Genomic DNA, 15,802 nt, shown 5'->3' on the forward strand with positions numbered 1-15,802 from the left:
ATGTGCGACGTGGTATTCGAAAGGGTCCGAAACTTTGGAATATTACGAACTACACCGGGCGAATCCGATCGCCCGTACAACGCTCATGAAACCCTAGAACGATTACACGATATCATATGGCCGTTTTTTGCTCCGAAGCACCTGCACTCGGAACAGGTAGACGAACAGGTGGTGCCGTTTCAGTCTCTTAATATCAACGATAGATGCGGCTGTGTCAAGCGACCACTCGACGATTAATTGTATAAATTTGATTACAACCGGCCGCACGGAATATGATCGATCTGGAAGGTCGATTTGCCGATTCGCGCGTAACCGGCCGTAGCACTGGGCGTCCGTAGAAAAGCTTGCCGACGATCTGGACCACGTCCACACAAGGTGGTGCAGTCCAGGTTTGGGGCATGCCCCAAATTCTAACCTAAACTGTGTGCTGACACACGGACACACGCAAACACACGCACACACGCAAGCGTACACACAAACACGCAAACTCAAACACGCATGCATACGATCATGGAAGTTAGCTAGCTAGCTAGTGGGAAGTCTTCGAGGAGTCTAGGAAGTCTCGCCAGATGATCTAGTTCTGCCTCACAGGATGCATGGCGTAGGATGGTGGCATCGCGTGGTGTAGCGGTGGTGGTGGTGGTGGAAGGCTCGTATTCTGTATACTGGAACCAGCCTGTCCTCCGCGAGCCGACTGCGATTGCTGCTGCTGTTGCTGGTTCGAGGCGGACGATGAGGACGTCTTGCGTTCGTAGTTTGGCAGCACGGTTCCTACGACCGGGTTGTAGCTGCTGCTGCCGTTACTAGCGTTACGTGTCGGTGGCGTTAGCGCAGGTCCAGGACCATGGTACGACCCGTACGAGCTATCATCCGACTGCGCCGAATGGATGCGCCGCTGACCTGCTCCACCGTACATCGAGTCCGGCCGGTTTGCTCCGGTTCCGCGCGAAAACTTCGAGCTGAGCGTGTCGTCACGGCTGCGAGGAGGCGTCGTTGCGTTGCAGGAAACGAAGCGTGCGTGGGAGGTTCAAAGGAGAGAACTGTCAGTCAGTCGGTGTGGTGGGGAAAGTAGGAGCGATTAGAACTCATCCTGCGATGTGTCGCGAAAACAAAAAAAAAACGCGCATACAAACCTACCTGTTGGGGTCACGGTCGAACTTGAGCGCGTCCGTCGAGCAGTTGGGGTTGTTGGAACGCGCACCGTAGATCGGTTGGAAGCCAGGACCTTCGCCGGTTGGTGGCGCCATCTGGGGAGGCATCTGAGAAGTTACGCCTGGGGCAGGTTGTCGCATTGAACCACGGATGCCGTAGATGCTATCTGAGCGTTGTTGCAGTTGGTTCTGCACGTTTTGATTCTGCAGGTGTGTCTGAGGTGCGGCAGACACACGCAATGGGTACAAACTTTGAGCTGGAACAAGAGGTCCTGAGCGAGCTGGCAGGTCACGGTTAAGTGCCGTGTTGCTCTTAGCGTAGACCGATTGCGAACGGTTTAGGTTGGCGCGAGTCAGTGGTGGTGATTTGCAGTACATCGACTTGGTTCCACCGTAGATCGGTTCGATTCGCTCCACCTTAGAGGTTGGCTCGGCCGTGTAGATGCTCTGACAGTAACGCTGCTGACTTCCGGTGAGAGTTCCACTCGGAGCCCGGTACTGATGGTACTTGCCCTGGTGTTGCAGCTGCTGTTGTTGGTGCTGCTGATGTTGCTGTTGGTGCGGCTTCTCCAGGTCCATATCGTAGTTGATGTCATCTTCCGAGTTGAGGCTCGAGTCAACGTCGTCCTTCGAGCGCCTGGCTGATCGCTTTGCGCTGAAGATGAACTCGTGCAGCACACCGGAAATGGCTCCTCCGACCAACGGTCCAACCCAGTACACCCAATGGTTGTCCCACTTGTTGAGCACGAAGGATGGACCGAGCGAGCGAGCTGGGTTTAGGTAGGGCATCTGTGAGGGAATAAATCAACAAATAAACCAAATACATTAGCCGAGAGTCTCGTTAGAGCCGCGAGGATCTTTTAGAGCGCATAGAACTCGTTGCGGGAAGATCGCCATTGCGAAACGCGTTTTCACACGCGCCTTAGCACATGCACATGTCCACGCCGGATCTCGTTGATCACGGTGAACAATGGCCATCTCCGAAGGCTACCTGGGTACCGATTGTATGGACCACAAAGTTTGAGAAGGATATCCTTCCCTTTCACTGGGGCATCCGCATAGTTTAAGGAAGTGCTCAAAAGGACGCGCACGATCGCTTCGTTAGGACGCAGATCCGGTGAAGCGAGCCTGCTTTTTTTTATCTATCTTCTTCTGCGTACCTTTTCTGTTCGTTTTTCTCTGTTATGCTCGAACTGACACCTTTTTCGTAAGAATCGCACCACGCAGGAACGGCGAACGGGCACCAACTCGCACGAATGGTGGAACGTACGCGAAGCAGAAAACGGCACCGGGCAGGTGTTTCATCCAGATTCAAATTTCATACCTTCGGTTTGTCTATTCGAGTCGCCAGTTGGGTATCGCGAGCGCTAGTGTGTGGCAGGATTTTTCTCTCCCCTCCCCCTCCGTTTCGCTTCGTGCGTCCATTCCACCTTCATCAAGTTTTGAAACGGAAATCGTTTACCAACAGAAAGCGAACACGAAGGTTCAAAAAAAGCAAGGGGAAAAAAACAAACCAGTATAAAAAGCACACGTGCATGTGTACGCCGAAACGGGACACGCCACAGGGACAGGGTGTGTGCGGTACAACATAATTTCATGCTGGCATGCGCAGGACGCGCGGGTCCGGGTTGGAAAGCACATGTTAGGCACTGATCGCTTATCATTTAATGCTGGCGATCGTGCGTGGTTGTGTGAGCGTGAAAGAGAGCTACAGAGAGGAGTCTATTTTTGGGCAAACATTCGCTAGCAGTGCCGGCGGTTGTAACTGGAGCGATGTAATCGACCTCGAGGCCCAATGCGTTCACATTCGATTAGGGAGTGGTACGCGAGGACCGTTATCAGGATGGAAACATATCGCAGGCCCGAAACCGGACCCATCCTGGGCGTGGGTTGCGATGGTATCTTCATTAAATAGTGGATTTTTTTTCGATTGCACGATAACATCGGTCTCGCATTCCATCCCCGGAACGCAAGGATCCCGCGGTTCGCGGAGGATTTATCTCTTTTTTTTATCCTTCTTCGCACGCTGGATCTTGGGTCACGGGACGGAACGGTAAAGGGAGTGTGATCACACACACACACGTACAATTAAACACACATTTACGATCGACCGTAAAATGGGAAGCCCAAAGGTAGGCTAGCGGGAATGCGATCTGATCGCAACAATGTCCAATTGGCACCGGTTTTAAGCCAACCCAAGCAGGCACCTTCCAGGCATCCGGTTCCTGGAGGCAAAACTTCAGGAATGTGACGAAATCCCGTGGTAGGAATGGGATGGTAGGTAGCTAGAGGAGTGGACAGGCTGTTTGTTTGATCTTACCGACACGAAACTGCACGCACTGTACGCCGCACCGATGGCGATCGCGGATGAACCAAAGTACTTCTTAAACGAGCTCGTCGAGATGAGGTACACCAGGACGACGATGAACGTCAGGATGAGCTCGACACCGAACCGCTCCCAGGCGGCTAGGGATGAGCTGTGGGAAACGGCCGCCTGCAGATTGCCCTGGTAGCCGGGCACGGTGACGCTGCGAATGTGAAGAGAAAAGCGGCACGAATTAGGACGTGGAAAATTGGTGACAAGAAGACGACGACAGCGACGACGCAGAAGAGAAGGATCAAAGCGCACGCAGAGTCAAAGGGACAGTTTTCACAGTTACCCACTGAGGGGTTTTGAACAACGCCACCGGAGGAATTCCGGGACGGATGACAGGTAATTTGGATAATTTGGTTTGGCAATTGGTACGAAAGCGGTTGGAAAATCCTGCGCAAGTGGGAAGAACCGAAATTACCGGCCAGGATATGGATGGCAGGTAGAATTAGCCCGGTCTAGAGGTGCATTCGAGCCCTGCGGGATTCAGCAATTGGTGCTTTGAGAAGATCCCACTGATAAACACACCAAGGATGCGAGATTTGCGCTACGTCAAGGTGAGAACAACGATCAGGCGATTTCGGGATGGCCAAGAAGTCACTGCAAAGTGTCACTGAAGTACCCATTTCTCAGAATGCATGTCACCCGGGAGTCTGTAAAATCTCCCGTGGAGGTCCTTCGTCCCGACGTGTAACGGTCGTTTAGGGACCCCGCTCGAATGTTTGTGTTTGTGGTCTAAAGATCCCGAAATCTTCCAAAGGGCACTTGAAAAATGGTCCCACGTCCGGAGTGACGATCCTTCGGGCGTTTGGCTCGCGGATGCGGGAGCCGAAATAACGGATAATTGTCTCGTGGTAATGTGTTGTGGCGTGTTCGACTACATAAATAAACGCGCAGGGTAAATGTAAGCGCCCCGTTAGTCGTCGCTTCCGTGAGAACGTCCTGCCAGTGGTTGCGTTTGAAACTGCTCCTCTCGCGTCCTGAAGGGCTCTCTAGTCTTCGGGAGACCTGCGCCTTTGAGCGGACGCGCACATGTTTCAAAAAAGGCCTAATTGATCCCTGCCTGAAAGTGCACTTCTTCATCGAACGTCAGTGAAAAATGGGGGAAAAACAGGGCCGCATGATATATCATCCATTCCACTTGTGCTTCCCGTTCGCGAGGTCGCATGGGAGCGACAACAAGTGGATTTTAATTCAATTACGATATCACGTGCAGTTCCCGCTTTCGTTGGGGTGGTTGACGATGGTTTTCGGAGAATATGATTTTTTTTAGCCACTGCTCGACCGCAAGTGATCGTGTGATAATTTTAAAATTGCCAAGGGGAAAAACCAGTTCCGGTCCGATTTTGGTCCAGACGGCAGAGGATGTGTTTTTCGCTTGAGCGCAACTTCCGAAACCCTGCGTCCCAAGTGACCCTTTCGGAGTGGATTTTAAAGTTCATCCCCGTAATTGATACATGTCGAGTGGAGAGTTTAAATCACTTCGACCAGGGTGCGATAACACTACGCACTGCCTCGTCTGTCTAGATCCTCTGGCAGCATCCGGAAGCGAGCATCCACATTCAGCGAAAAAACCTCGGAGGGTTGGAAAGTCCTTCGAGCCCACATCGAGGGGTTGAAATTGGCCAGGAGGGCAAGCGCTCTAGCGAACAGTTGTTTGTTTTTCTGTGACCTCCGCCGTTGCGGTCGGAAACGAACAGGGGCGCGAGGGAAACATGGCCAATTTTTTTCCCTCGATGTGTGTGAGTGTAAAAAAGGGCGCCAGTGGGTTTGCGGGTCAAAGCAGTTTGTTACAGTTCTGTTTTTTGTACACGACCTACCACCAAAAGGGAACAAGTGCGAATTACACGCCACTGGCCATTGGTTTCTCATTTCGCACAGAATGTTCGCCACGAGTCCTTGCAACCCATGCAGGGTGATAAATTTTAAAACCGCTGAAGGTTTTACGACCACAATCCGTCGAGACGCCACAAATCGAATCACCCAAAAGTCATCGAATGTCGAACGAATTATCGGTTCCAGTTGAATTGACTCATCGTCGGGATCTTTCCATCCGTCTGTTGTCAGCTTCAGTGCCTTTTCTGCTGATGACTTGAAGTGGTCAGAAGATAATTGAATTCGCGTTCGTCTTTACGCAAGATCTTCACATCTGTCCGAACGTCCTTCTGGTGAATCCTTTCGTCCGTTCTGTAGACACAATCCGACATGGTTGGCCCTCGGAAGTGCATAATTGTCGGCATATGCAGATGTTATTACCCTGCAATCGTTTCCTCGTTCGAACCCAATCGTGACTAAGCCAATCGAGCGAACCCCTCCTCGAGAAGGCGCAACAATAACATCCGCCCGACGAGCCCACGGTGATTGTGGTTATTATTTATTTGCATATGGCACCCGGGAACCTCGGTGAAAGGATCAACCCTCGGGAGGGTTTTCCTTGTTTTTTTTTGGGTGGAAAAGTGTATCATTGTCATCGGAAAATCGCACCCCGACCATCGAATGGTGGAGAGAAAAGTGTTGCAGCGATTGCATTGTTTGCCTTGCGTTAATCAGCAAAAAGGACGCAAAAGGACGAACTCGTAGGGAGGGATGGCCACACACACACATAAAAAATAATCATCCTCCACTTCAATGCACTGTCGTGGGAGATTTATGGACATCGTTAGCAAGGATGCCGGGAAATTTGGTGCATTTCCGTGCGTTTTCCTCTGTCAGCGAATGGGTGTGGCGTTAATCTGGCACTCTTTTGTTCTCACAGGACAGTGTTTTTTGGGTGCATGATCCCAACGATACACACAGCTCGATTAAACAAGTGCCACACAGTCACAGGGCATTGCAGCCAAATGTCGATATTTTTTTTCCTTCCTCTTTTTCCGTCCAGGAGCTGGTGCCGCGGGTTGTTCTCGTCAGTAGCTGCGGCTGTTAGGGTTTTTGGATCCGTAGAAGAACACACCCGATTGCCTTTCGAATCACGTTCTTCCGGCGCTCGAAGGAAAGCCCGTCAAAATGTCACTCGCCGGCGTGAAGACGCCGCGTTTCGGTCACAATCCGGAATAAATCAGGCATCTCGTAGGTTCATCAGAACAATTGTGCCGACAGGCGCATCCTGTCACCCTAAATCGTTCACTTCCTGTCCGTACAGACCGACCGGGAACGTGTAGTTTATAAATTTGTCCACGCCCGAAACAACTTAATTGCTACAAACGAAACCGCAACCGTACGAAATTCTCCACAACCTGCAATTCGACGAACCCCTAACACAAAATGGCAATCGCGTTTTAAAATTGGCAATCATCTTCGATCCACTCGCTCCCTCGTAGCTTACCCGAGCCGCTATCTTTGTATGCATAAATTAGCAATAAAAATTCACAGTTCTATTAGTCCGTGAAACTGCTCCCGCCGATCGCACGATCTCTCTTTTTCCCTCTCTCGATGTGAAATTGCAAATTGGTTGCAGATTACGGCTACGGGCGTATGCAAATGCCACTCGCCGACCGTGAAATATGCTTCCATCAAATGGCCACACCGTGAGATAGCGAAGCTGCGATAGTTCTAGCACCACGAACGGCGTCATGTGTTTGGGACAACTTCGATTCGGGTGTTTCCCTTTCGGAAGCGATTCGAAAGCGCCCAGTTTCGTGTGTATCTCCGCCGTTTTATTTGCATGACCAGCAGCAGAAGCAATACCGAGCTGCTGGTTAAATAAAACTGTTCAAAGCCAAGTGAACCGTGGCCACCCGTGGGCTAACATGCTCTCGTAGGGCTCCGGCTTTCTGAGCCACAGGTCAAAGGTGCACCACGCAGCTACCCTCACACGGATGCCATTACATTACGAGCATGTTAACGGTGTAAGAGGAGAAAAACTGAAGGGCGAAGAAAAAAAAAACGGGCACCAGCACAAACAGCGAAGACGGAACGGAAAATCAGATATTCATATGCACACAACGGACGGTCGCAGCGAAGGATTGCTGCCAGTGAGCCTCGAGAAAGAGAGAGAGAGAGAGTAGGAAAAAAAGGGCCGCACATAGCGCAAGGATAGAGCACCTGGTTCCGAAGGGTCGGCGCTTTCTGTTGCCGTTTCCTGTTTAGCATTCCGCTTCGTTTTGTATTGTAAGCAGAGGGAAAAAAGATTCCGAGGAAAGAAAAACCCCCAGCCTTCTGAAGCTACGTGGAAGAAGCAGGCCCACCCGAGGCCCGTGGATGGAACCTGCCGAAAGGCATCGCGAGTGAGCACGGTTTTCCCATGGGTTTTTCATTTCGTCGCTAAGTGCCACGGGTTTTTGCACAGGTCGCACAGGTAGCATCTCACTTCCATTTTGTGTGCGTTTCGTTTTTTTTCTGCAGCTTTCGAACAGGGGGCGGGAATTGGGTCCTTTTTGAGCCAGAGGTCCTTTTGAGTCGGAGAATGGCAAACAACGCAATTCTACGGAGATACACACATACGGACACATACGCTCACACGTTAGTACGACTGCTTAATAAAACTAATCGGATCAATTAGAGCTCCTTCAAAACGATTCCACGAGACACTCGGCGCACTTGGGCGGCACATTTTCCCAGAGATTTGTCGCGTTCCGAGAACCCCCTGTTCGTCTGCTATCTGTGTTACGCTTCGAGTGTTCGGACGAGAAATTGGCCTGACTCGATTCCCCACACAGCAAGTCACTGAAGCCGGTGGTTCTTCTAAAGCGAACACATTTACTCGCTTCCCATCGCTCATTGACCTCCCAGTGACACCGCCACGATGCTGTACGGCATGTAAAATATGGCTCTGGCGGCGAAAAAGGGGTGCAACAAATTCAAGACACATGTTTCTCGTGCCAAACCAGACGGTTCGCTTTTCTTCGGTGCCTTTCGGAACGCACCCATTTCCCAGGACGGTGTGCTAATGACGCCTGGCTGCAGCCTTTTGCTTCCGTAAAGCCACTGAAACACCGAGTGCGGCACTTCAATGCGCTGTCGACACCAGCGCCTTTAGAAAACGGATCTCCCAACTCCCAAGGGAGCAAGAAAAGAACAATAAGGGCCGTGGAGGGAAAAAAAAACATCACTCTGAGCTGTCGGTACAAGCACACTGCACTGAAATTGAGAGAGTTTAATTTACATCGAAACCAATTATTATGGTGCGTTGTTCCTTTGGCCCCCTTTTGACGTCGAACGCTTGGGATGAACGTTTCTGGGGTCCTTTTCAAGTACGGAACGTCGCTAGTCGTTTGACAGCTTCTCACACGAGGCACGAGAGATCGTGGGGGAAAGATTATCGTCCCGTGGAACAACCGCGTAAAGCGAGGTTCTCGGCCACGGATGTCTCCGTTCGCGTGATGACAGATTGAAACGCTCTGCTCGACAATTGACGCTCGTTCTCACCATCGATAGGCCTTGGGGTCGCTATCGGGCTTCGAAACCATATGGCAATCATATGCTCATTCTCTCCCCAGTGGTTCCATCAGCGAGATGGACTTTGAAACCCCGCGTCTGGGTGCTTCATTACACGCGCTGGAGGACGACAAAGAAACCAACCGCGATAGGAGGCCAATCTGGTGGTGATGGTGGGTTTTCGACAATATCACCAGCAAAAAAAAAAAAAGACCAACCCATGCCACGAAATCACGAGACACACAAAAGGAGCAGAGCGAGGTCGAGAAGACACAGGACCACAAGAAGCAGAAAAAAAAATGAACCAAGAAAAGAAACCCGAAAATGGTTGCAGCTGTCATCGCGTGGCTGCGTTTTCTCGCAAGGGACCGTTGCTTTGGTCAAATTATTCCGAGGGTCGAGTGGCTTTTCGATGGCCTAATGTCGCGCTGGCAGAACGCGGGTTGACCACGAAGCACGGGATCGTGACGGTAAGCTACAGATCGCGCAGGCTTCATGATGGATGGGCATTGTTGGACAATGCTGTTCAGCTGCAATCGCCACCCTTCCAGAATGCCACTAATTCGAGCCGACCGGGAGAAAGCATGCACTGCTCCGGTGCTGTTTGCCGTGCGTATGCATAATCGTGACTGCATTTCATCCCCCGAGGATCCCTCGTCGTGGTCGCACTATCTCTCTCTCTCTCTCTCTCTCTCTCTCTCTTTCTCTTTCTCTTTCTCTGACGCCAACCAATATGACGTGATCGCGATAAAAATCGATCCAAGCGCGAACAGCTGTTCCGAGGCGAGGAATAAATCGAACCCATTGTCCGATCGCAACGGACGTGGACGAATCGTCGTGGTAGGACACCAAATACACCTGGCAGCTGGTTGCGCCATAGACTGGTTGGTTTAGTTTTTTGTTTGCTTGCTTGATTGCTGGAGCTTGCTCTTTTTGGGGGGCGATTCCCTTCCTGCTTTGGCGTGAATCAGCGCACTGCTTGCAGGTTTCCATTTGATTCGAGAGAGAAAATGCTGATCTCCACGAAACGAGCAGCGGATTTTAAGCGGATCAGCGTGGGGCTTTCCCAGAATCGCTGGGCAGCGAATTTCCAAAACCAACGATGCACAGATGGCGTCAGATTTCAGACAGATTCACAGCCAGCGAACGAGCGAAGCACATTCAACAGATTGTTGTTGCTGATGTTAAGCAACCAGATCCTGCGAGATCCTGCGATCAGGAGACAGCCGATGAGCGCGGGCATACACACACACACACACATCCCAGCGCATTAAGCGGCCTTCGAAGGGGCGGATTTTCTCGACGGGTCCCAAAATCGGTAACCTTCTCGAAGACGGACCCGAGGATGAGCGTCCCAAGGATGCACCAGAGAACAGATTTTGACCTGAACCTTTGCCTCGTCCTTTTGCGTCCGTATTTTCGGCTTTCCGCGTCCGTACGCTCCTTCGCTGGTTCGCCTGTTGCTAAAGGCATGCCAGCCCATCTAGCATCTGAGCTCTGTGATTATTTAGGCGAGCGCTGGTTCCGCCTAAAGCCCGCCTAAAGTGCAACAGCTGCACTCGGGTCCCGGCACCAGCACCAGGCATGCATTCCCATGCAGCGCGGAACGAAACACGGATCGGATTTACGCTTTCTCGCCGACAAAATGGTGGCTTGCATCTCGGTACACCCACCAGTTGCATCTTTTCGGGCCCACGCGTGTTGTAGCTCACCCAAAATCGCGCCAAATATGAGATGGTGCGATGCTTTCACCGAAGATGTTCACCGTGGAACGTTGGCAGGTGTTGGTTGGTTGTGAGAATTTATCAACCTCCTCCCAAAAGGGCGCCAAAAAGGGTGACGAACGTTCACGGGGGTTTTTCCCGTGCCACGAGCTAATTGCTGCCGTCGCATGGGTGTTTAGGCTGCGTGATAATTTATCTTCACGATGTCGCGGTCGATGTTTATAAACATCGACAAAAATCGACATCGTAGCGCGTGCAGTTTGAGGGTTTTTTTTCTTCTCCCCTGCCGAGAGCCAATAAATAAGGGATTTTGTTTTGATTTTGTAATGGTTCTGCTGCTCGCGGCTGTGGAGGACGGAGAATATGTGCGTGCACATTGCACAACAACGGGCTGCCCACGATTTAATCGGTCTCGTGGCAGGTTAATGAAGATGAATCGATCAATTTATGGGTGGTGTTAGAGCGTGGGGACGATTTTTTCACCTCTCGGCGTAAGATTTAGCGGCTTATTGGATACAAAATGCAGGTCAAATGTTGCCCCGTCACGATGGTGGTGCTTTAGGACGAAAAAAGGGCGTGAAATATTGCATCTAAAAGTGCATTTTGAGAAACAAATGAGGTGGCAATCGGTCGGGCTAACGGCGGGAATAGATTATACCCGATGTGAGGTCGTTTACATCAATTTTTTCGCGCAAAGCCCGGTTGCATCGAGTGCATTGACTGCTGCAGCGACTTCAGAGACTCCTTTTCTTAATCGAGTCTCCTTTCCAAGGTGCGTGTCTTCCGCGAGCTGGCAACAAAAAATAAGACACATTTCGGCGCCGGCCGTGCATGGATTGGCATGTGTTTGCTCCAACCGAAAGCACAGAAAAAGAAAAACCGGCACGACGAAAAACACCAAAGCACCGAAAGCTGCACATGCCAAAACCGGCGGCAAGCAAGCGAAAAATTAAAACCAAGCGCAGGTAGGAAAATAAGCCACAAACACACGCTCGATGAAACAAAAGCGCAAAAGAAACGCACCGAGAAAGCGGAATGTATCACCTGCCGTTGGGTGATTACAGTGATGGTGGGGGTCCATAAATTATCATCCTGCGCTCAAGCAACCTGGGACAGCTTTTCGTGTGCCGCCGTGTGGTTTGGAGCCGAGGATTTTAGCCGAGGTTATGTTGGGGAAGCGAGAAACACGCACACGCACGGGTGTTTCGATTTTGATGCAAAAAAAGGCAGCAGCAGCGCGTGCTGGAGCTGTTCAAGGGTATGCTAATACATTCGGTGAGTCTTCTCAGGACACTTACCCATACAGCAGAGCAGCTCCAGCGATGGAACCTCCACTTTGCGCCACGATGTACAGCAGAGCACGGAGTGGTGAAATTTGGCGCGCGACCAGCATCCCTATCGAGACGGCCGGGTTGACGTGTGCTCCTGAAACGAAACGTGGTAAGAAAGGACACACACAGCACAATTAGAACCAACCGTCGTGAGTGAAACATGCGCCATTTTCTTCGCTATTCGAAGTAGGACCGAAATCATAGCCGGGTGGCCATCTCCTCCGACGCTGAAAGGACTCAAGGAAGGCAAGACAAACAAACGGTCTTCGGTGTTTTCCCGGTCGGATTGGATCAGCTAAGGCCCTGCCAAGGATGACCCCGAGGCACGGTCAGACACGGTTTGCCTTGCCCAAGGGAGAACCGAGAAGTGATCGGAATCGGGTGAAAAAATGGCAAAAAGCAAAAGCAACAGAGCCAGGATGGTTCGCCTTGCCGAAAGGACCACAGGTCTTCTGCTTCGCCGGCAGCTGTACGTTTGTTTCGGGGCCGCATCTTTTTTCCATTATTTTCCGCTGCCTTAAACTCGACCCAGCGCGCTTTTGTGCTTTCGGGAGGAGGATTGTCATTTTTTGTCCGCTCTCTCTCTCTCTCTCTCTCTCTCTCTCTTGGTTGCTCTGTCGCTCATCATCCCCCGGTTGCAATTCTGTCGCTACCATCAATTCCCGCTGATGATGCACATTTTCCTCGTACGCGTCTCGGTCGTTCTTTATGACCCACAAACGGCAGCCATGGTGGAGAAATTATGGCCCCTTTGGTCTGCGAATGGGCCGATTTTCAGCTCGCCGAATTCCGCCAGTATCAGCTTCGCTTTTTCGTTGCCCTTTTGCTCTTGTCGTTCTTCATGGGGATGGCAACCTTTATCAGCAAATTGCAGGAAGATGGTGGGGAATTGAAGACGCATCGAATGTCGCCAGCACGCCTCAAGCAATGGGGTTGAAATTAAGGCAACGGCTCCGTGGTATGCCGGTTGGCGTCGCTTCCTGCGCCCTTAATGGTGATTATGCCGTACGGTGATGGTTTGCGATCGTCGAGGCACACGACCCACCGAACACGGTTGGTGGCGTTAAGCGATGTAATTGGGCTCTTTTTTTTGTTTCTGATCTCCCATCACCATAGAACCAACCCTCGACTTTCTCCGACCTCCAACTGGGGTGGCTTTCTCTGGTCGTGTGTCCTGAAACCGTGTTCTACGCTGCAGCACCGATCATCGACGACATCGTTCGTACCGAATAATTGTTTATCGAAAGCGCAGTGAAGGAGAGCAAGCAAGCAAAAAAAAATGGGGTCCCAACAAGGAAAAAGGACCTGCACCGGTGGGAGAAAGTTTTTGCATGCCGATTAGGCCGACTCACCCGACGTGTGCAGGAAGCACTGGGTTAGCGCGATCATGGAGAAACCGGACGAAAGCGCTGTGGCCAGCAGGACGGAGGACACGCTTGCCCCAACACCGGCTCCGGCCGCCGCTCCGCACACGATGAAAACGTAGAAAAAGGACGCCAAACTCTCGCACGTGATCGATCTGTTGTGGAAGGAAAAGCGAATGAAGCGAAATGCATTAGATTGCGATTGCGTTGCGCGTTTTGTGGGGATGAAATTTTAAAATCCAATCACCCAAAAACGACCCCCCTATTTCGTTTTATTATTATACCGGCAATAGTGGGGGGTGGTGTGTGTGTGTTTCTGCTCCACACTCCACAACTCCACCCCACATCCGCACACGAGTCATGCATATTTGAACACCGATTCCCGGCGCAAAATGAAGGGGGTGAGTTTCGCTCGTCGCGTTTTATTGGCTCAAGTGTTCGAATGGCGGCTCGTTAAAGAAAAAAAGAAATAAAAACCCCACGATAAGGCCACCTTACCGCCAGAGTTCCAGGCTGCGCAGCTCGGTGTGCATGTTGATGCGGCCCTGCAACGAACGGGACAGCTTTTGGCCCGGTTCCTTTCGCATCGCCTCGAGCCGCTCGAACAGCTGCACGATGTGGAAGTCGATGCTGGTGTCCGGTACGTGTAGGCTTTCGTCCGCCATGGTTGCCACGGTAACGCACGCACGCACGCACTCACACACGAAAAACACACCCTCAACGCTCAATCAACGACTCGGCTCCCCCTTTTTCGATCACAAAAAAAGGGTCAATTGGCTGGGGAGTTGATTAGTTCGCACTGCAATGCACACTTGCACTCCGTGGTTTCCGTGTGTGTGGTGGAATAGACAGAAGTCAAACCGTCCGCATGGTTGGGTGAACAAACTAAGGGTGCCGTGCCGTTTATAACCCCGAATCCCGATCACGGATGTTCCGTTGGTTGGGGCGGCCACTTGTTGAATATTCGTCGGTAGCACGTGTCGTGGCCGTCTACTTTTTTTTTTATTAAAAATTCACAATCGCACACACCCACTTCACGGCACAGAAACACACACGCACGCACAGGAAAAGCTGACCGTTCGAGTAGCGGCAAAAAAGCGCGTCCTTCCGTTCCGAGCGCACGAGATCGAATGGTCGGCACTGGCAGCATAGAATTTATGCTCAGCATAGGCGGCTGCGATGTTGCCCCGCGCGACCTAACGGCGAGAGAGCGGATGAGAGAGCAAGAGCGTGCCGTCTCACTCTAGCGGGTGCAGTTCGCTCGTTCTCTTTCACTCGCACGCAGGACGAGATTTGTAGCGCTCCTTTTTTTAAGGGTGAATTTTCTTCACTCTCGCTCTCTCTCTCTCTCTCTCTCTCTCTCTCTCTCTCTCTCTCTCTCTCTCGCTCACTCATGATGTGCATTGAATGCATCACCGAGCACACGGTCGAACCCCTAAAAAACACATTCTGCCTGCAGTTTTGTGCGTGTCCTTTCGCTCTGGCCAGCAGCCCCTGCTTTGAAACGGTTTCTGGGGGCTTTTCTGGTGGAAAATCGTGCGATATCGCCCAAACCGTGCGTTTTCGTGTGGAAGGTTCTGCTTTTTTTTCCAAAACCGGGGCGGCATTTAACTAGCGCATTTCGGCGCTTCCTATAGTTCGGCGGGGGATGCTTGTTTTGGATGTGCGATTTTTTTTTGTTATTCCCGCAACGCTTCTTGTTCCCCGTGGCTCTTCTTCCTTGTCGCTTTATCCACTTGCCTTCCGAAACGTGGCCACGGCTTCCGTGTCGGGTTAATTACGAGTGGCGTTTTATGGCGGCCAAACTTTTCGATGCAAAGGACGATGGTACACGACCGTTTTTTTTTGTTTTCGCCGCTGTTTAGTGGTTGATTTTTCTTCCCGTCTTCCGCGAATGCAGCGTGAACCGTATGGGAAGCGGTTAAATTAAACTCCACCAGCGGTGCTTCGGTTGTTTTGCGCGTCGGGAAGTGAACCACCGTGGGAATTTGGTTTTTGAGGTTAAAATCATACACTCGCGGTGCGATGGGCCGCCTTTCAGATGCGCGCGCTTTTTTTTTTTTCAATTCCTCTGTTGGTCCTTTTGCCCCATAGAACACTGCGGCCCATTATGCCGGATGAAATGCACAAAAGGCTTGGCTCGTATTGTGCTCATAAATCATCCCCAAACTGGCGGTTTGATGGTGCTGTTTTTTTTGGGTCTTCCTGCAAGCAGCAAATAGATCGTATTCTATGTATTAAAGTGATCTTTTTATTATTCCCACAGATGGTGTGTTCTTTGCTCAGCTACTTTCCTGCAAATCGCTTGAAAGTAAGTACAATAAATTGTCTTTTTTTGCCATCGAAATCATCCCTCTCCTCACAGACCCGCTCGCAGAAAGCATTCCCTGTTAAATGCATCTCAAATTGACGAATGCCAAATATAATGTCACAGAAAAAAGGGAAACGAAAAAACATCCCCAAACAATTACGCCCGCCGGCAGATTGG

At 51.2% G+C, this 15,802-nt stretch overlaps 1 protein-coding gene across 1 annotated transcript; it reads right to left on the bottom strand.

Annotated features, from left to right (window-relative positions):
* Positions 1-574: 574 nt before the first annotated feature.
* LOC128723393 (neurogenic protein big brain) lies at positions 575-13,988 on the bottom strand. Its single transcript, XM_053817125.1, has 6 exons — positions 13,813-13,988; positions 13,303-13,469; positions 11,918-12,044; positions 3,472-3,679; positions 1,138-1,940; positions 575-977 (listed from the first exon to the last, which is right to left on the bottom strand). Exons 1-6 carry the CDS (start codon positions 13,977-13,979, stop codon positions 575-577), a joined length of 1,875 nt encoding a protein of 624 aa, XP_053673100.1. The 5' UTR covers positions 13,980-13,988.
* Positions 13,989-15,802: the final 1,814 nt, after the last annotated feature.

Source organism: Anopheles nili, chromosome 3, assembly GCF_943737925.1.
Source record: "Anopheles nili chromosome 3, idAnoNiliSN_F5_01, whole genome shotgun sequence".
NCBI lineage: Eukaryota > Metazoa > Arthropoda > Insecta > Diptera > Culicidae > Anopheles > Anopheles nili.